Below are 22,158 nucleotides of genomic sequence, written 5' to 3'. Positions count from 1 at the left end.
CAAAACAAAGGAATGAAATATAATAGAAAGATATAATTTTACGATTTGATTAAAATCTTTAAGCATAAATATAAACGTAGTAGGATTGTATTAAATCCTATCGTAATATCAGTAAATAGTTCAAAAAAACAAAAAGAAGTAATACAAGAACAAAATGTAACCAAAAGAAATGGCAATGAAAATAATTCATTTGCAATTGGAATTCCTTGTACACGATCTTACATGGTTTGCTTGTTTCTGAGAGTCGCTATCTTCATCGCTACAATCTTCATCGTGTGTATGCGTTACATTACGCGGAGTTTCAGGCCTTGCATGTGGTATTTGATTATTAGGACACTCCACGAACAAGGTTTTCTAATCATTGGTAATATTAAAAGTTTAAGTTAAGTATTGTATTTATAGATAATATTACATAAAATACAAACATAAAATTTTACTACATAAAATACAAAAATACATACTGTAGGTATATTCTGTTCTTCTTCTTCATCTGTAAGTTTGAAAGTCCGAGATCGACTAATCATTGGTGTTTCCATAACAAATCGTTGTTCATGAGCTACTGTACTCTCGTGAGGCATCTTAATGAAATACAATAAAAATCATCTCATTAAATTAAAATAATAAAATTTATGAAACGTAAAAAAATAACTTTAATTAACTTACCAACATAGCAGGAGCTCGGAACATGTACGAGAATGGATAATAAATGAGGTTTAAAAAAGTTGCCGCGTAAAGATCAGCATACCTTACTACTTGACTACTGAAAAAAGTTTGCCTACTCCCGCTACGGAATAATGAACCCATCATTCCATAAGATAAATCCATTTTGTGCGTAACGTCTCTTATAGATGCACGTAGTTTGGAAATATCAGGTTTTTCTTTTGTGCTGCTATCTAAATTTCTATAAGGAAAAATATAAAGAATTATTTATGAAATCTGCTATTAATGTTTAATGATTATTTTTTCTTACTTGTACATTTCTCCTAGCATAACGTCTAAGTTCTGTAACTCAGCAAATAATTGACATTTGTCGGTCCAAACGTGAAGCTCTTGCACCAATTCAGGTACTATTAAAAATGTTCTCCACCCTCTGATCTTTTTACTTTTTAAAATATCACCGAAAATATGGTCACCGACATATAATACATCTTTTCCTTTTGCACCTATCAATTCAGTGAATACGTCACACGATCCTCCTGAGTAAACTTCTCCTAATTTACATGAAACATTTTGTTATAATATGTTATTTAATTATATTGGATTAGACTATTAATTTTTAATATATTAAAATTAGTAATTTACCTGTATGAAGTGGGCCTTTATGTGTACCAAGTTTCAATGCTCCAGTTTTAGTATCTACTTGCCGTAAAATTGTTCCTTCACCGAAAAATAATGGTTTTCTAGCATCAACTACGATAGTATCAAAATATGTTTTCCAATTTCTATGTGGTTCATCAGGCTTTAAAGCAATTGATTTTTTAATACAACTTATGTCTATGAAAAAAACAGATTTTTTGTATAATAATTATGAACTAAAATATGTACCTTTGCACCATGTGGAAAATCGAAAAGATAAGTCATAATTTTATCAGTAAAAACGTAATCACTATTTGTTAAAAGAAATACTTTCGCCCCACTTTCTCTAATCCTATTAAGAAACATGGGCAACCTCTTGTCCTTCTTTACGTATTCATCCAAATTTTCAATAGTTTTTGTTTTTAAATCACCATGAAGGTGTATCCAGTCTACAGCATTTCGTACATCTTGAAAGATGCTTTTGAAACTCATTGTGAGCTCTCCTTCTTTCACTCCTGTTTTTTCTCGCGTGTATTGCGGTGAATTCGTAAAAAAGTTTATCAAACAGGCTATTAAATATGTTTCAGGAAGATTGAACAATGTATTGAGCACGTATACCCTGCATTCATCTAATTGTAAAAATTTATTTGGATAAAGCTCGTATACTTGTGAACTGAAACATAGAGAAAAATATATTAAATAATGTACATCTATGTCCTAAAATTATAGATAAAAAAATTATATAAAATGTCTTACTGTTTCAAAAATTCGAATCCGTGAACGCAAACTAGGATATTCCCATAGGCGTCTACCTTAAGGAGATTTCCATAAAGCGTGTCGAACCATAATCCTCGCACTGGGAAACTAGGATCATATTCGAATGCTTTAATTTCATGTGGGTATCCTAGTGATACTAGACGATCTTTTAACAGTGTAAAACCCAATTGCTCGTATTGTGGTGATTTGTATTCTAAAGAATTTCAAATAATATTCCAATATAAATAACATTTTCTGAATTAAATTATAAAAAAATTTCGAGGTAAATATTATTTACCAGCCAATGTATAATCCATGTCAAATCCATAGAATTTGATATTTTCTAAATGAAGGCTACGGTTTACAAAAATTCTGCAACAAAAGTGAATAATAATAATAAATTATAATCATGTATTTCTCTATTTTTTCACAGTCACATTTAATGAATTAAAGCATTCCATTCTTAAAGACACGAAAAATGTATTTGTAATTAGAGTGTTAGAGGTCAATTATAACAATCATATATCAGAGCTTAGAAAAATAAAGCCCCCCACCCCCTTTTAGAAGATTTATTTAAAGAAATTGGAGTTTTTAAAAATAGACTTTGTTATGTTATTTACGATTATGACAAACCTATTTACAGCAATTTTTCGAGCTCTAATAAACATTTCTGATGATATTCGTTTTAAATTTTCTGCTTGCATTAATGATATGCGTGGCAGTCTCATTATATCAGAATCACTAATCTTTCTCACTAGTTCTGTATTATCTTTGGAACCATTCATTTTTCTTTAAATACAAGTTTTCGTAATGTAATGTTTTCAATGAAATCAATTTCATACACTTAAAGAAATGCGAGATATGAAATATATATATATACTTTTTCAAGTTATACCTGTATATATATATATATACACGTATAACTTGAAAAAGTAAGGCTATAAATAGTTTCTTTCAATTGTTATTACCGTTATATTAATTTTACGTTTTTCGATATTAGTCAATTTCGCATATATTTATTTATTTAAAATTATAAGGTATATTTAATGTCTAAAAATATAAATTTATGGTAATTGAAAATTTATATATAGAATTTTTAATAAAAATTGTACTTTAAAGTTTATTTCAAGATTGCAAAAAAAAGATAATATGAGCAAAAGAAAAATAAGAAACACAGCATTGAATAAATAAAACAAGAAAATGTTTATTATACATATTAGTTCCACCCATGAGAAGATAGATGTTATCAGATAGATAATCGAATCGATTTATATCGAATTCATAGCTTGAACAACTGTGCACTCTTAATTAAAATGAACGATAATATATTAATGTGACAATACAAGATCACGAAGTAACGCCATTTGTATTTGCATCAACATATTTCACATAATTTATACAAAATAAGTAAATTATTATTAATTGCATCGTATTTTATTATATACTATCTCTTTAACAGCAAGAGATGCGTGACAGTATTATCAAACCGACCTGAATTGATTGACTATCGCAGTCAATACCTACAGACATCGATATTTATTCTCGAAGTATAACTGGTTTTACTTTCGATTAGAAAAGCTCATTTGATGGAATGAAATTTTGAAGATTGTCGAGAACACTGGATATCCTAAATTCTCGGGTGAGTTTTATGTCAAAAGTGAATAAAATAGTCACTAATGTATATTAACAATAGCCAATATTTACTCGTAAATCATACACATTTGTCATTACTTCTTTTATGTCAATAATATATAGGATAACTTATCGATTGATCCGGATAAGGATGAATTTCTAACACGAGAAAAAACGAGAAACTTACTCGTTTTGGACGCAGCATCGCGAGTTCATGAAATTCGCAGCCGGTAAGGCGCCGTCATTCACATCCTTCAGCCACATTTTTTGCTATTTTCAAATAATCATCAGCATCTCGTGATCGATATGTGTACCTGTTAGTCGGTAATAACAGCTTCGGTAGAATGAGAATCGATAAGATGAACATACGGAAAGTTTAATGAATTTAAAGCGAAAACAAGATATGTCATTTCTATTTCACAAGTCGTAATTGATGTGTTATTTATAGGTCTCTATCAAAGGCATTTATTTGTTATTATAAATCGACCAAGTTACATCGATTTCGTAAGATTGTTCAGAACGCAGTGATAATTACTTCCGCTATTAAATCTCATAAAGCAAAGGGTCCATTGCAACTTTACATTATTCTTACGAAAACGAATTTCCTGCAATAACAATGAATCAACAAAGATTTATTGTCCTAATAAAGCTGACGACTGGTAAGTAAAATGATTACACGGATGTATGTGTATAGTTCGTTGTAAGATATTTATGGTCAGAAAGACGAAGTGTCAGTATACTGGTATAAATTTCATGGAAAAACGTCGTATAAAAATGGTCTTAAAATAAATGATCATTTATTGGAATTCTGGAATTTTACTTCCAATAATGCTATATACATAATACTCTATATGTATGCTACTAATACAATAATAAAATATCAATATCATTAATTGCCAAAAAAATAATCATTTTTACATAATTACATGTCCGATACGAAATTTAAGTTGAATATTAATTGCATGTTGAATACATTATTTTAAAAAACGATATCTGCAAAAGTAATTCATTTCAGCCATGACATTTTGTCCCTATTATCTTGATTAAATATGCCTTTTAAAGAAAATCAAAGGTTCTATTCAATTGAAATTTAAGGTTGCATGACGTAGTTAATGCTCTTTAAGTAACACGTTATGAACAATTTAAGGTAATAACGTACTTTTGTGACTTTAACCTAGATTAAATTATTCATTTCCGGTTACTTCAAACGATAATGAAATAAAATATAATTGATGGTTTGATAAACCAGACTGTGGTTTCACGATCAAATTATTAATATTGTTAGATTATAAAATATTTGCAACTCGATGTTAATAAGAAATGAGGGGACCAATCCCATACACTATAGTACGTGCGCGTTATGTACCAACTCTGAAAAAATAAAATTTCGTTATGTGATAAAAGAAACTTTAATAATCAGATAATACAATTTTGATATCCAAAAATTAATCAAAATGAACATATAGATTTATCTTAAATCCACATTACGTCACTTTATACTTGTTTTTAATTAATTCAATGTTAATGTAGATAATATTAATCAAGACACCGATGTACACATTTTGAATCGCATTTCCTTTTACACTACAGTTCGTATCTTGGAGGTAATTCATTTTAATTATCGTCTTAAGTATCTATTAATTTTATTACTTTATTAATAATTTTTATTTAGTTTTCTTTCTGCAAAACGTCACTATTTTAAACACCACTATTCTTTATTAAAGATATACGTACGAAAAGACACCGAGAAGGTAATCACGGTTATTAATAAATAAAAAAACAAAAAAAGATAGAGATATCTGATAATAAATATAAAAGACGCGTGACAGAAAACTACGATCCGATCCGCTCGATGATCGAACGTCAACTGATCCTTGACTTCCCGAGTAACCAGTTAATACGCGCAGATAACTATTAATTCATCGAATACCAAGCAAAAATCTGGTCCACGGTCTCTCGCTGTTCTCAGACAACAGGAAGGTCTCTTTAACAGTGCAGTATACGAAACATCCCTAAAATAGGATTGAATATTGTTATAATTAAAATTTCATGGTCATATTCATTACTCACGTTGATTCATACTAATGGTCGGTATTTTGGAACAAAACGAACTATGAACTGCTCTCTATCGTTATTACGTAATAATAGTTTTTATCTTAGTAGTATTGTTTTCAAATGCTTAATGTACGTATATAGCATAATATTGTACTAAAATATTCTTGGAAAAGTACAGCACTCAGCAATCAAATTTTAAAATACTACATGACAAGAAAATTACTCGTAAGAGAGAAAAGGTGATGCATGTAGACTTTTTACTTTATGCGATTTTTTTCGTTGCCAGCTATGAGATTTTCTTAGGGCCATTAATTTATAAAAAACAGTAAACGCGTGTTACAATTGACCGTTTTATGGGAAATTTTTATTTCGTGATGTACAACTAGTAGAATGTCACGTACTATACCGAATGACGTGTATTTCATAAACTTTCATTTATAAAATAACTTTATAAATGTAATTCAAGTGCAAGGTATTCGAGATACTGTATCTGAGCTACTCGGGTAACAGTACGCAAACAAACGTGAAACTTTCTCAACGGCTTGATCTTGGAAAAATTTCATTTCTCGGGCAATTCAAGGCACTTATAAATGGTACGTGAAATGTGCGTTCCAATTACATCATTTCTATCCCTTCCAGCGATGTGTGGAATTTTTACCAAGAAAATACTCACAGTTAAAATTATGATAAGATCTGACAAATATAACTATTTAAAATGTGTAAAGAAACCAAAAATATTCTTGTTACGAATAAAAATCAATTTTTTAACATTTATTTATAAGCTGATCAATGATTTATGATTACTGTCATGAACGTTATGACGTGTGAACAGTCCAATTCTTTAAATACATGTTTAATTCTTATAAACTACAATCTTACTTAAACTTCACATAAACTTATATTCATGACTGTACACATGAATTGTGAATCATCTTAGCTTATACCTGAGCAGTGAATAGGAAATTCTTCTTTACTTATATAAACTCGATGCTTTCAATACACCTGAAATTTCTGATTTATTTATTTACCTATCTACAGTTGTCTTTGTTATCTGAGATTGTCAAAGATTTCAAAAGTAATTTTAGCCAATAATATTATTAAGTTATTGGACTTCATATCGAAATGTTGCAAATCTTTACGAATCGAGAATATGCAAATATGCCTTTCATTTTCGGCTTCTACAATAAGAATGTCTGAGCTACTATAAGGAAGTATTGACGCAAATCCTGTAATAAATAAACATTGGATTATAAAATGTTTATAAATCGTCACGTACGATTATTAATGAGAATTCTTTGACTTATTTCATAAAGGAAGTGAACTGTGTGGTGTTATACAGCGACAAAATTGCTCATCAAAGATACTGGATGTTTCAAATAAAGATGAAGGTATCAATCAATCTTCTGGAAGTACCAACGTTAGATAATAATTACATAAATAAACCAAATGCAACTATTACTGATCTATTTCATCATTGTATTGCAGTAACTACGATTATTTAATTATTATTTCTCCCGTGTTCTGCATTTTTGACATAATTTTTTAATATACCTTCAAACTCCCTATGTTTATATAACATTTCTTATTATTTAATCCCGCAAAATATATCAACTAAAGTTTGAATGTTAAAATCTGGAACACCTTACGTGTAAATAATGTTAAGCGGTAATGAATTTTTCATGCTGAAGTAAAATAAACAAACAAAATTGGCTACTTAATAGTCAAAATGATAGAAGAAAGTAGGCGTCATTTGTGAAATAATCGAAGGCCAAAGAAGTTAATGATGCAAAATAATTTTCAACCACTATGATATTTTTAAGGCCGATGCAATTTAGTTCAGGTCTTAATTGTTCCAACGTGAACTTCTTTTGCTGGTTGTTTCGCTATCGACTTTTGAGTTAAGTCGGTCAAGCATTGCGCGAGGATGTATGTATATGTATGAGTTTCTGCTAAGTTATGCATCGTCCACACTTTCACCCTACTTATTCACTGTATGCACCATAGTCATCATCACTAGTTACTCAATGAAAATGATGTGACTAAGCAATTAAGAAATTCGAAATTTGAAACCTAGTACTAAATTCCACATGAAGGTTCGATGAGTCATTTCTCCAGAGAAAATATTTCTAGCTAAATATTTTCGAAACAGATACTGTCCAAACTATGCTACACATTTTTAAAGAAAAGTTACACATTTTAAATATCTTATTTTAAAAATTCGTTACATTCTATACCTCAAGGAGAAGAATTTTGTTTATTTGCAATTAAGCAACAATGCCAAAGTCACAATTATACAATATAACGAACAAATGATTCTTTTTTACAGCACGCTATTGTCTTTCATACACTCACCATGCGCCAATACAAATGAAAAAATATAACTGAGTCTGTTTTTGAATAAGAAATGGTTTTTATTCTGACATTTTATTAAGAAAAGATATTCAATATTTGATATTTCGATTTTCATTTTCAATATGAACAAAAAGAATACTTAAGAAAGAAAAGAATACTATAAGTTCTTAGGAAACTCGATTTCGAAGAATAGATTAAAAAAGAAACTTCAAGAATTCAACCAATATAACGAATTATAGCATGAATTTCTTCTACTGAATGTTTGATAAGATTTTGATAAGAAAGAAAAGGAATTACCGATAAACGACAACAAACTGTCATGATATCTTAATGCAAAATTTTTCTCGTTACTCTTATTAAGAAAATTATATTACATGGGCCGAAATTAAGATCACTGTTTCAATCGTAATTCAGACACGTGTCCACGCGTTTGTCTAGTTAGATGTGGTAGCTAAAATTAAATTCTAAACATAACTAAAAGCGCATTTCCCCGTCGTCTTTTGCTTTGTTCGAGCAACGATTTACTTTCAATGTTATCAATTAAACATTGGAAGCACAAGATTGTAACATGATGATCAATACAATTAATGTATATCACTCATCACTGATAATGTCTTTTGCAACTTTTTCTTAAATAGACCGAACCCGTATCTTGATGCCGTATGTTTAGCATTTGTTGAACAATATTTATTTTTCTGCTTTGCCTGTTCAAAATAATCATAGAATTATACAGCGACCGCATACAGTTTGTGCATATTGTACCATGATTTTACATTAGAAACTTTGTATTTCAATTTCATTTGATCTAAAACTCTCATTTTCAGATACTTATTGTTAGTCTTTACACTGTATTTTCACTTGTGAAAATTGTATTTTTCTTGTATCTTAACATTTTCCAAATCTACTTTTTATGTTTCTTATTACTTATATTATTAATATTCCGTTTGCTTATTATGTATGCATACTGTTCTTTTATTATTCAAATCTCTTTTTGATATCTCAACACTATCCTTGTTTTTTTTAAATATTCAGATTAGTTCAAATTTTTTACGTTGTGCTAAATCTTATTAAAATATAAAAAAAATCGTTTTTCTAAATCCTCTAAAAAATCCTATTTTTATGGTAGTTAAGAATTGTAAAGTAGTCCTTAGTAATAATATCCGAAGTACTTAATCATCTCAAATGATTTTTGAGGAAATAACTACTGATAGACTATGGGTTGGGCATCACCCATAGCAGGTAGCTAACTAAACGATACCTTGGTAATGTAAGGAACTTCGAATATATCGATACTTGTAAGATTACTCTTTGTGACAGATGTACATTCACTCAACCTTCTGTGTGCGTCGACAAATGATGCTTAACCTACAATAATATACTGTTATCGCGATATTTTTATATTAGAATATACTTAAAAAGGTACAGAAGTATAGTAATAATATTCTTATTGATTTCTGATCCTGACAGACATGCGAGATAATAATTGTAGAAGCTGCCACGTGTCAATACTGCATCACCTCTCTAATATTAAGAAAGTGATAAATTTAATATTTCATACCGTATTAGTGACATTACTATTCCATACTGAATTTTTAACATTTTGATTTGCATTTACCTTATTTGGTTAGTATAATCAACAATATTATTTTTCGCCTAATGAAAATTTTTGTATCATACTATAGATCACAAATAGCGTACTTAATATCGAGCATGTAAGTAATACTCTTCAATACTTTTGAATGTTCGATTTTTTAATTATTAGGAGACTAACAGAATAGTCATTTGAAACAAACAAATAAGCTTATCAAGTTGTTGATATGCGTTCATAATAAAATGGATTCCTAACTACGTAGACTTACCTAAAATACATCATATTTAACGGAAAACAATGAAACTTAAAGCGTTTCGATACATATATACATATATATGTAAACATTGGCGGAATATAGTTATATACTTCATATCATTCAATGTAAAATATGCTTCTCGTTTTTCATGTTAAAGAAAAACATATATGCATATTTATCTTTCTATACTATTCCATATAATCCACACAATGACTGATAAATTCAAGTAGGCATGCTTTTAAATAGAACGAAAAGAAAACGGTGCTTCCTTTGTTTTAAAGTACATATATACGAAACATGAATCACACAATGAGTCAAAAGTATTTGTATAGAAAGAAGATTTAAACAGTTAGAGATCAGCAAACTGAAGTTGAATTACTTATTACAAAATGATTTTTAGTAACTGATCCTGAAATTAGTGATAATCTATCATTGAAAACTACTCACTTCTTTTTTTTAAATTTTAAATCAATCAATTTTAATGAGTATTCACCTTTATTTTATGTTTCACATTTGTAAAAAATCATTTTGATAATCGATTTTGAATACTTAATGTTTGTATAGATGGCAACATCAACTTCACACGTGCAGTAAGAATTGAATAGTGTGCAATATATATTTCACTATATTATTGAAGGATTTATTGATTTACGAAGCTCGACGAGTCATTTATAATTCCGAAATATAACAAGTTTGAAGTTTAAATCATAAGAGTTAATGGGGGCCATCACATATGATAAAATAATTAAATCGAGCCAGATGGTGTACGTAATTATTAGAGGTTAGATAAAGATATCGGAACGAAAGAAATATACGTACGCGAAACGTGGAATGCAAACTGACAGTGAAATAAAGGAACAGACCGCACTGGACTGGTGTAATGGCGTGCGAATGGATTACGAAATATCACATTTCGTAACGTATTTCGCATCTTCTTTTTACATTTCCGAAGATATCAATCGATGGTACGATAAAATTTGTTTTTATTTTATTATTATAAATCTCATTATGAATAATAATGTTTGCTATACTTTTACTAAATGATTAAAAAACAAAGGTTACAAATGAAGATAAACAATCTTTATCTATTATACTTCCATTTTAAATATATCATTAATTATTCTTGTCATATATCGAAACCAAATCCAAATTTTATCGTGTTATGAATTAAAAATAGCTTTCTTCATATTTAAATGAAGCTAATATTTGCGTTATAATGAGATAAAATATACGTAGCTTGTTGATGCAACGAAAGAGGAGTTTCTTTTAGAGTAAAATTTGTATGCCTCAAAAATTAAAAATTCTTCTTTTCAAACATCTTGTATGCATTATAAGATGGAGTAACGACCGTTGGAGTATGTGCGTGCGCATTGTTGTCATACTAGAATGAAAAAGAAGAGCTCAAATACTATTTTTTTAAAATAATTAAAAATTTTACCAACAAATTTTTTTAATCTTTAAATTGTTCCATGATTAACAATCGATACCGTTGACAATAATCAATATTCTATTTTAATAAAATTTTAATAAAATGTTTATTGAAAGTGACATAATCGTAAATTACAGAGCTGAACTTGTGTCGTCTAAATGAAATGAAAGAATTTACCTGTGACCAAAGTTACACTCATCTGTTCGTATTCCGTGGCCACCCTGATTATAATTATCCAAGATTCGTTCGCTTCTATTGTTCCTGATCTATACCGAGATTTAAAGAGAAGTCAAACGTCAATCGATGAAAGAATTTTTTATAAAAGATATTTAACTCATCCGGGAATTGAATTTTACACCCTGCTTTAGAACATTTGAATTTTTATTAGTAGTTCAAAGAAGTTTTATTACGAGATAGATGTATGAAGAATAGCATAAAAAGAATCTAATCTGTATATATAATGTATAATTATAGAATCAAAAGTGGAGAAACAGATACCGGTGAAAATTGAAATTTTTTGAAAATTAATGTTAACGAACTGTCAATAGAAGCATAAACATTCCGGTAAATGATTAATAGTGTATTGTACTTTATCACCCGATAGAAAATATACAGTACGTTGCACTGTGCGTGCATACTTGATAAGAGTAACAAAGAGGAACGGGAAGGAATTATCAGGTCTACTTGGTGTTGTAACCAAACATCCACGTTTTCATGACTCGTAACAGGCCAAGTAAAACAAAACTATTGAAAATTGATCATTCAATGATCCAAAAAGAGAAAGACAAAGAGAAAAAGAGAACAACTGAAAATTATTTACCGGATTCATTAAGTAACCAGTATGAATAACGACATAATGCGTTCAATGAAAATTTTTTGCCGTGTTACACATGAGCAAATAACACGAAAATATGATGAGAATAGCAACAATGATAAGAAGGCTGCAGGGGTCATTCGCGTGATGCCGATAGGCTAGAAGGAAAAGTACACAGTATGACGTGTGATAAATCAATTAAACGAACATTAGATTTTCTACATTTATGAATGAAAGACAAGATAAAAATCTAGAAACTTGATTTTCATTCGACTTCAAATGAGAAGATTTCAAATGGTAAAGTATAATATAAATATAATTCTAATATTACATTGCTTAAATTTTTATATTTTATATTATTCGCGGTATAAATCTATTAAAATATTTTATACATTACAGTATAATGCGTAGACTTAACCTATACAAAGCCAATTAAAGCTAACAGTGTTTATTTAAATCCTACACTATCCATTACACTGATAACACACCATATGAGTTTTGAAAGAAATTTACATCAATCAGTAGTCCAAAGACATTCGGGAATATAATATTATAAATAAATAGAACAGGAATAATAAAAAAAATATTAATATTTAAATGTAAAATTAAGAAATATTGCTGATTTAAAGAATGTGAAATAAGAAAGATATATGTTACAGAAGTTTATTAATTTCTAAATATTGACTACTTGCTAATGATTAAAAACTCAGCTCTTTGTAACAACTGGAAATGTACTGTTATCAATAATATGTTTTGACAGACATTTGCGTTATCTAAGTCTCGTTGGTATGGATGAAAGAAATATAGAAAAATGTGGTACATCATTCTTTTGAGCAATTCTGATCGAAGAAACATTAAAACTTATGGCATACTTGTCTCACTGAAGAAAACAATGATACAGTGGTAAAAATGTATAAGTTTATTCACAAGATACTAAAGTATCCACGATCGCAATGCAAATATATAAAGCTGAACCAGTTATTTTCGCGTAGTATGATCGAGCTGCTTCTGACAATGCGTAGGATGTTTGTGCGGCCTTGACGATCTTGTGAGTATCGTAAAATTTTATGTTTTAGGGTGGCTCGTGCATGATAATAATAAGATACTTGAATTATCACAAAATATTGACGATCATAAGATATTAAAGTTAATGTATACTTTATATCTAATTGTTAAAATAATGAGACAACGTTATCGATTACTTGATATGCTGATAATATACTGCGCAAAATAATTAAAGAATCCTTCAATTTAAATAATTAAATTTCTTTTAATAGTGCAGAAATTTGATATTTTAATTGCTTTCAACAATATACAATCAATAATGACAAATAAAAGCAAACAAATCTCTGTTTAAATGTGCAATTATAAAAGAGAAACCACTTTTTATCAGAAATTAAATTTTCATATAAAATACATTATTTAAAAAATATTTTATAAATGAATTGTTTAGTTTTACATACGTTTTAATACTTACTATAAAATTAGATTTAACGAAAAATTTATCACTAACCTTTGACTAGCTTGTCGATACCACTTTTTATTTCCGCTAGGATCATTTTCGTGTTGGGGTGTTGTGGGAATGTGATCCCCGTGCAAATTACAATTCTCCAATTCCATGATTAACTAAAATAAAAACATCGTCAATTTTTCGATAAAATACATTTTTCCAAAATTTTGTTCCTGATGTCAACAAATTCTTATTCCTAATTTATTTCAGAACTCTTTGATTTGATTTTAACAAATGTATTTAATAATTACACATTTCCTTAAAAATAAAACTGTACTAATTGTATTATACTTGAAATTACTGTTCAACAGTAGCAAACATTTGTACATTAAAGAAAATACTACGCAAAAATATACTTTGAAGCAAATTATAAACAGCAAAAAATGTATCTAATTATAATGCAGAAAACTATAAATCAATTATGTCACAAAATAATATACACATTGTTTAATGATGGTTGCTTATCTATCAGAATGACATCATTTTTACATAAGTTTATAAAAGTATTCGAAAAATGTTAAGTTTTATCTACTAAATTGTTTAATAATGCACAAGCATGAAAGAAGTTGGTGCAAGTAATTTTGTTTAAGTTCTTACAAAAAATGATAAAAAATTATAGTTATTAATATCATATTTCTCAATCAAATTGAATATTAAAAATGTAAGGCTACATACCTAATATGTTCAAAATTTTGACAGTATATTTAACGTTTCATATAAATATAGACAAAAAAATTTGGAATATTTTTTTTAAGTTGAATATTGATACACAGCACGACAACCTGTCATTCGAGTACTCATTCAGCACTATCACCACAATGCGAACCTCACCGCACATTAAGACTATTCACTGAATAGCGTTAATCGGCAGGTATACCAATGCACAAAATTAAAGTATTCCTATGATGATTTCGCCTTGCCAAACATTCATAAGACATATATTAAAATTCATTCAAAGCGTTATATTGCAAATATAATATTAAGATACATTAGATATATATTTCGATTTATAATAAAGTAATTTCTTCGTTAGAAAATAAGTGATACTGCGGTATATATCATATAACATATGCTATAGTGTATTGAAGTTACAAAATGAGCGATATGTAAAATGTAGTTAAAATAAATATAATGAAATTTTTAGTATTTCATATAATCCACTAAATAATGAAAATCTTTGTTAACTTATATGATAAAAAAATTACATAATATTTATGTAAGCAACTAGCCTATTAAATATACTTAATGGCGCCAAATTAAAGTATTCAAATATTTATATAAAACTAAATTTATTATAAATTTACAAAAAATTAATATGTATGAAACATTACAAAACTACTACAAAATATCAGAATATAAATGTAAATATTAAATAAAAAGAATTTAAATGTTTTAGTAATAAATTAATACGTGCAACTATTTTAATACTATTTTTACACTTACAATATTACAGCGAACTATTTCCATTTTATAGACTATATACATCTAAAGTATTCGGATCATTAAATGAAAAGAAACAGCAAATATCTAGCGGAGAAAATAATGAATGTCAAAATAAATAACGTTAAGTGCTATATAATGTATAAATAATTTTACATTATTATAAAAATTTATAGAATATACACGACATACTTAAAATTGGTTCTGCACTACGTTTCCATTTTTCGTATCAGCGTGTGATGATCGATGATTTCAATGGGAAGGAGGAACAGGGTAATTATCAGTAAATGATGCACCTGCCGGATAGTTGAGTTATAAGCTGTACACGAATCACTTTGATCTGTAAAGGCGGCAGACGAATTCGTTCGTAGCGCTGTGCGTAACCCGTCCGTCCGCTGTCGCCTGAACGCCATAATTCGAGGTAAAATCCCATAATTCGTAGTTTTTGCAATTCTCCACGCGTCCGCGGTACACATCGTGTAACTAACAGTTGATACGCAGTCCTGAGGCGCCTGTGGCCAAACAATTTCGTTGCATCCTCTCTATTGCGTAAAATTAATCCGATTTAGGTGACCTCGACACGACATAACCTAACAATCTGTCTGCTGATAGTTCTGGATGATCACGACACAGGTCGTGTGTATATTTGTTCGTTTTATTAAATGCTCATATAAAATTACAGCTCGGAATCTTTGGAACGCATCAGGTAGTGCATAGTCATCAATGCAACGTTATAAATGTCATTGTAGCCCAACCCATTTTTATCCTCTCTTTCATTAAACTAATCTACAAAACTGTCATATTCAAATCAATCGTTTTTTTCTTTTTCTCTTTTTTACATTTATTTGTTTATTATTAGTAATAACTTGTTCACGATATTGAAATTGTTTATTATCTTATTTGCCCTTGCGAAAAGTACTCATACATAATAAAAGCACATAACCTTTACATTGATTTAATATTAAATTTTTTGATTTTATTAGATATAATCGAAAGCATATTTGTGTTCTGTTTGATATAATACTATTATTCGTAGTTACTTCAACAATTTTTCATTAATTGATTAATTTTTATTTATACTTTGCAAAGTTATGAATTATATTTTTGCATTATATACTTTTTTAGGATGTCAAAATACAATTAAAAATATTTGTAAAACAATGTAAATGTGATTAATATTATTTTAAATTGAATATTAATTTTTTATTTATAATTTATTTTTACACATTATAATATATAATGTATAATTTTTTGTATTTATATATTTGATATTTTAATAAATTTATTTTTTATGTAAAAAATTTGTCTCTTGCTTTCTTTAATACTATTAATATTATTGCATCTTTTATTTATGTAAATAACATTCATAAAAATAATATATTTTATTAAAATATCGTTGTGACATTAATATTGTACTTAGTTTGTGCAAATGTACATTAAATATTTATATTGTTCAATATTAAATTAAAGAATGTTACTTTTACATAAATTTGAATTTTTGTTTTTATTATATATTGAATAATTTATATTATTTATATTTTAATAATTATTCTAATGATTTTATATTGATTATTAAAAGCAATGCTGTGCTAAGACATTAAACGTCTTTAATATTTGTGGCCTAAGAATTTCAAAGAATTCAATAAATCAAGATGAATAATCAAGCATTCAGTTTAGCTGAAGGGCTTATTCCTTCAATTTATGTGCAACAAGGTTTAAATGCAAAAAAAGCACGAGAAAATCTTATAAGACATTTTATTGAACATGTAAGATTTCATACAATATTTTAATAATACTATATGCTAATAACATTACATAATTATTAATATAAATTTTCTTAAAATAGCAAAAGTGGCCAGAAGAGGGTTGGGATGATGCAACAATAGAAGCTTTCCTCTCAGATCTATCACAAATGGATAGCAACAATTTTCCTTCTAATTGTAGCGTTGGAGAACGAGAAGCAAGAATTGTATCAAACATAGTTGCAAGGCGACATTTTCGAATGGGTCATGGCATAGGTAGATCAAGTGATTTAGAAGAGGTGCAACCAAAAGCTGCAGGAAGTAGCCTAATGTATAAATTAACAAATGCTTTAGTCCTTGAAGTTATTCGATATATGGGTAAAATCAATCATTTTAAATTGTTTAATGTTTCAAATGAACTATTTTGGAATATTATACATTAAATACTAAATTTTTATTGTAGGTGTCAAAAGTATAGCAGGTTGTTTTTTGTCACCTATGGCTACAGGCATGAGTTTGGTGTTATGTATGTTAACATTTAAGCAAGATAGACCACGTGCAAAATATGTCCTATGGCCTAGAATTGATCAAAAATCAAGCTTTAAATCAATAATAACAGCTGGATTAGAACCAATTGTTATTGAAACTAAAATAATTGGAGATGAACTAAAAACAGATATGCAAAGACTTGAATCTCAAATGGCAGCTTTAGGTGAAAGTATTGCTTGTGTGCTCACAACAACTAGTTGTTTTGCACCTAGAGCATGTGATTCTGTTGATTCTATTGCAGCACTTTGTACTCAATATAATATTCCTCAGTTAGTAAATAATGCATATGGGTACGTTTGTGTGTATACTATAATTATTTTAAGACTATTTTTGAACAAATATTACATTGTACTTTATTAACAGCTTACAGAGTACAAGATGTATGCATTTGATTCAAGAAGCATCACGTAAAGGTCGCGTTGATGCTTTTGTTCAAAGCACAGATAAAAATTTTTTAGTACCAGTTGGTGGTGCAATTATTGGTTCATTTGACAAAAATCTTTTAGATCGTATATCAAAAATGTATCCAGGTCGTGCAAGCGCTAGTTCAATTATGGATGTAATGATAACATTACTAAGTTTAGGAATGACCGGTTATAAACAATTAATAACACAACGTAAAGAAATGTATGCATATTTAAAGGAAGAACTTGGAAAATTAGCAGCAAAACATGATGAAAGATTGCTAGACACTAAAGGAAACCCAATATCGATGGGCATGACTCTTCAATGTTTAAGTCACCAGCATGATAATAAGCAAGTTACAACATTAGGTTTGATGTTATTTCTTCACAATGTTAGTGGTACAAGAGTAATAACAACAACAGAAACTAAGCATATTGTTTCACATAAATTTGAAGGTATGTAATAAAAAATATGTGATTAGTATATTTTAAGGACAACTTAAAGTCCATCATGTTTTTTATTTATTTTATATGAATTAGGTTGGGGAGCACATAATAGTAATTACCCAGTACCATATTTAACTGCTGCTGCAGCTTTAGGTATGAAGAAATCAGATGTGGATATGTTTATACAACGATTAGATAAAGCTTTGACTAAAGTAAGAAGGCGTTCAGCTCCAGTTACACCAACAGCATCTCTTACTGGGTGTAGTATTAATGGAGATGCTGGAGGTACTGGTGGTCCTGGTGAATCTAGCACTGCTTCAACTAGCAGAGCAAGTAGTAAGGATAGCTTGCGAAAATGAACCGTAATCAACGCAACTGGCCAGTCGAATCAGTACATTAATTTGTAAGTAAATTATTACTTACAATTAATGGATGTTACATATTTCTGAGGAACATTTTACATCTTTATTTTCTAGTAAAATAATTAATAATCTCATAATATATTACCTTGAAATTTGTGTTTAAAATATATAATTTACATCAACAATTTCATTTTTATAAATTAAGTTAAATTACTTGTCAAATATTTATTTGAATATTTTTAAATTATTAATGTAATAATAATTTGTAATAATGTAATAATAATTTGTAATTTGTATAAGTATATTCTAAAGAGATACGTAACAACAAAATATGCTGATGCGTCTGTTCATTTGCGTTGTAACATTGTCAAATGTCATTAAAAAAAAGAAGAGAATTCCATATAAATTATATCAATATCATGATATCTTAATTGATATCAAAAAGGATAAAAATGTTAGTATATTCTATACATTCATTTACAGACATTAACTCATAACCACTGGCCACAAGTGTATCTGTTACGCTTGTACTATGTTATGATATACATGCAGTTACTTTTAAAGCAAGATATGAATTAAATATCTAATAAATATCCACTGGATATTGTTTATCAGTTCTTATTTTCATCTAAACAATATTACTATATAAAATTTAAGTAGATTATAATAATATAAATTAATTTCCACCTTTTAAAATTAATTTTCTGTAGAAAATGACATTCACATTAAATGTATTATTTTATAAATAGGTAATTGTGATATTATTAGAATTGATTTAATATTTTTAAGCAGAATGTATATTTTAAAGTAGTTATTACTTCAATTTTTAAATCTAAAGATAACAATTTGCATCTTTTTACATATATTTGTTTGTATTAAAATATTAAAATGATATGAAAAATTTGCTTTTGCTTATTGTTAAAAATAACATAATTCATAGAAAAAAAACATGTTATTACTTGTAAAGAGAAGTTTATAGTAGATACAGTATTTGCTTAATCACACTGTTATAGAAAGTGTGTATAAAAATTAGAAACATTTCATGTGAAAAAGAAATACTTTAAAAGCTTTATAAATTAAGATATAAACATATTGTTTATGATTTACAATTTTTTTGTTCTTCATTTCACACGTTTAGTTTCTATATAAATACGTATAAAAAAATACATATGCTTAGGCTCATATGTATGTATGTGCATAGTACGTGCTAATAATATTCAAACTTTGTTATTATAAAATATGATTTTTGGCACATAACAACAGTATCTTTTTTTAATATTCAGAAAGAAAGATATGTGAAACAAATTAGTAAATTTGAACAGTATATTATACTGCTAAACACAGTCACTTTTGAAATGCCTATACAAATTTTGGTATGCATTTGCATATAATAACTTGTATATGCATATTAAGGAAGAAATGTATTTTGAAGATTCACCTTTGAATAAGTTATTTTAATAATGTAAGTTTTTAATATGTTAATATGTACATTACTTCAAGCATAGTAAAATAAGTCAATTAACATTCAGTACAATATTTAATAAAATCAGAAAGTTAAAGAATAAAGTTTAAAGCATGTAAATAATTATTTTTAAAATATAGGTATGGTAAATGTTATTTGTATTTAAAAATTATTTATCATTGTTTTTACTTTAAAAATGTATCAAACACAACAATTATTTTAAAGATTATTTAAATTATTCTGTTTGGACCTCTGTTGTTTAAATTTTAATAGAACAATACAATATCTTTTGTTAATATATTAATATTATCTCAAACAAAGTAATATAATATACAAAAATAATTAATAAATTATATATATTATTACATTCATAAAAAGAATCAAAGATTAAGTATATTGTGTTATACTTTTCTGTTATAAATAAATAAATAATATTTATTGATTTGTAATCATTTTCAAAAAAAGGAAATTGTTTCTAAATTAAAAATATATTACAGAACTTTTATTCAGGGTGAATCATATAAACTATTGTAGTACATATTATCAATATAAAAATATTAATAAAAAAATATATAGTAAGGATTGCAAAAAGAATATTATAGAATAATGTATTGTAATTTAGTATATCTATTCCAATGTACATATAAATGTTTGTAATTTCTATATTATGGTTTACTTAAATATTAATTTTAATGTGTGTTTTAATTTTTTACTTTTTTATATCATAATTTTATATGGAGAATTTAAATTCATATACATATATCTTATAATATATACATATTATAATACTTTTTAAATATTTTTCATTTTTTTTATACACCTTGTAATTTCAACCAATATTATTATGAAAACAAATTATATAAAACTTTAATAAATACAATAGCTATATTATTTAATTGAAGCTTCCATGCTATGAAAAGCGACTATTATAAACAAAAGGATGTAAAACTTATTAAGTAAATTCTATCTGTTATACTTAATTATATATTGTAATATAATTATATGTTGTAAACTAAGAGGAAATAATTATTCATAGATTCACTTGGTTTATATCATTAAAAAATTTTATCATTTACTCTTAGTATTCAAGAAAAATCTACACATTACTAATATTGTATATACACAATTGTTTTAACAATATTTTTAACAATATATATAAGATATTTAAGATACTAAGAGAAAGCAAATTATAAACATTTGACAAATATACACAACACTTGTTAATTGCAGTATTAAGTTTGAGTAATCATGATACATTTTATTATCTAAATGATTATTTTACACATACTATACTCGTTTAAAATTCAAATGAAAATTAAGCAAAAACAATTTACTTGTTTAAAAAAGATTAAAATGAAATTAATATGTGGAAATAATATTTAATTAATTTAAAAAAATCATAATCAATGCTTTGTTTGTAATATATGCAACTATTGAATAAATAAAAATAAAAGTATCAAACAAAATTGTTTTCTACAACTTGTATTGTTACTGAAAATCGTAGAATAACATTTAATATTTTAATACAAAAAATTTATTAATGGTTAAATATATTATTGGTTAGTAAATTTACTATATAAACTAAAAAATATCATAATCGTTCTATGATATCTTTAGATTAAAACAGAACATTATCTTTAAATATGTATTGGAGTGATTTTATCGATCATTAATAAAATCCTTAAATAATGTAATTTCTAAATATTAATAAAATTTATAATTTTATTTATCGCACAATTTTTTTTAATGTACAAATGTTTTTCATTTTCCAATGTTGATTTTAATTGGTAATAAAACAATCGTTAAATATAACCTATAAGAATTCAAATATAACGTGTGTAACATTAAATTGAAAAATAAATTGTTATTTAATTTAACTAATGTTTTATATCAATTGGAATATTTTTACCATAATAAGAAGTATTTGTTGCTAATTAAGATATTTATTATTTTTTACATTTACTATTATTTTCTTAAAAAATATTTATTTTTGAATACTTATAAAATTTTCAAGTGTAAAATCATCAAGAATTAATATTTATGGTTTATTTCAGGGTATAT

The 22,158-nt window shown here is 27.1% G+C and overlaps 2 protein-coding genes across 2 annotated transcripts; one reads left to right on the top strand and one right to left on the bottom strand.

The window, feature by feature from the left end:
• Nucleotides 1-186: 186 nt before the first annotated feature.
• Nt5b (5' nucleotidase B) lies at nt 187-15,913 on the bottom strand. The gene is made up of 10 exons (XM_017897374.1): nt 15,428-15,913; nt 13,695-13,807; nt 2,351-2,424; nt 2,053-2,266; nt 1,546-1,969; nt 1,303-1,459; nt 971-1,211; nt 664-901; nt 462-578; nt 187-354 (listed from the first exon to the last, which is right to left on the bottom strand). Exons 1-10 carry the CDS (start codon nt 15,605-15,607, stop codon nt 187-189), a joined length of 1,926 nt encoding a protein of 641 aa, XP_017752863.1. The 5' UTR covers nt 15,608-15,913.
• Nucleotides 15,776-18,653, top strand: SecS (Sec synthetase). The gene is made up of 6 exons (XM_017897375.1): nt 15,776-15,837; nt 16,711-16,897; nt 16,978-17,251; nt 17,337-17,712; nt 17,786-18,282; nt 18,367-18,653. The coding sequence occupies exons 2-6, from the start codon at nt 16,784-16,786 to the stop codon at nt 18,630-18,632; spliced, it is 1,527 nt and encodes a 508-aa protein (XP_017752864.1). The 5' UTR covers nt 15,776-15,837; nt 16,711-16,783; the 3' UTR covers nt 18,633-18,653.
• The last annotated feature ends 3,505 nt before the right edge of the window (nt 18,654-22,158 follow it).

The sequence above is a fragment of the Eufriesea mexicana genome, unplaced genomic scaffold (genome assembly GCF_001483705.2).
Source record: "Eufriesea mexicana isolate 0111107269 unplaced genomic scaffold, ASM148370v2 scaffold415, whole genome shotgun sequence".
Classification (NCBI taxonomy): domain Eukaryota; kingdom Metazoa; phylum Arthropoda; class Insecta; order Hymenoptera; family Apidae; genus Eufriesea; species Eufriesea mexicana.
Note: the sequence above shows the minus strand (reverse complement) of the source record. Positions and strands in the feature narration are given on the sequence as shown.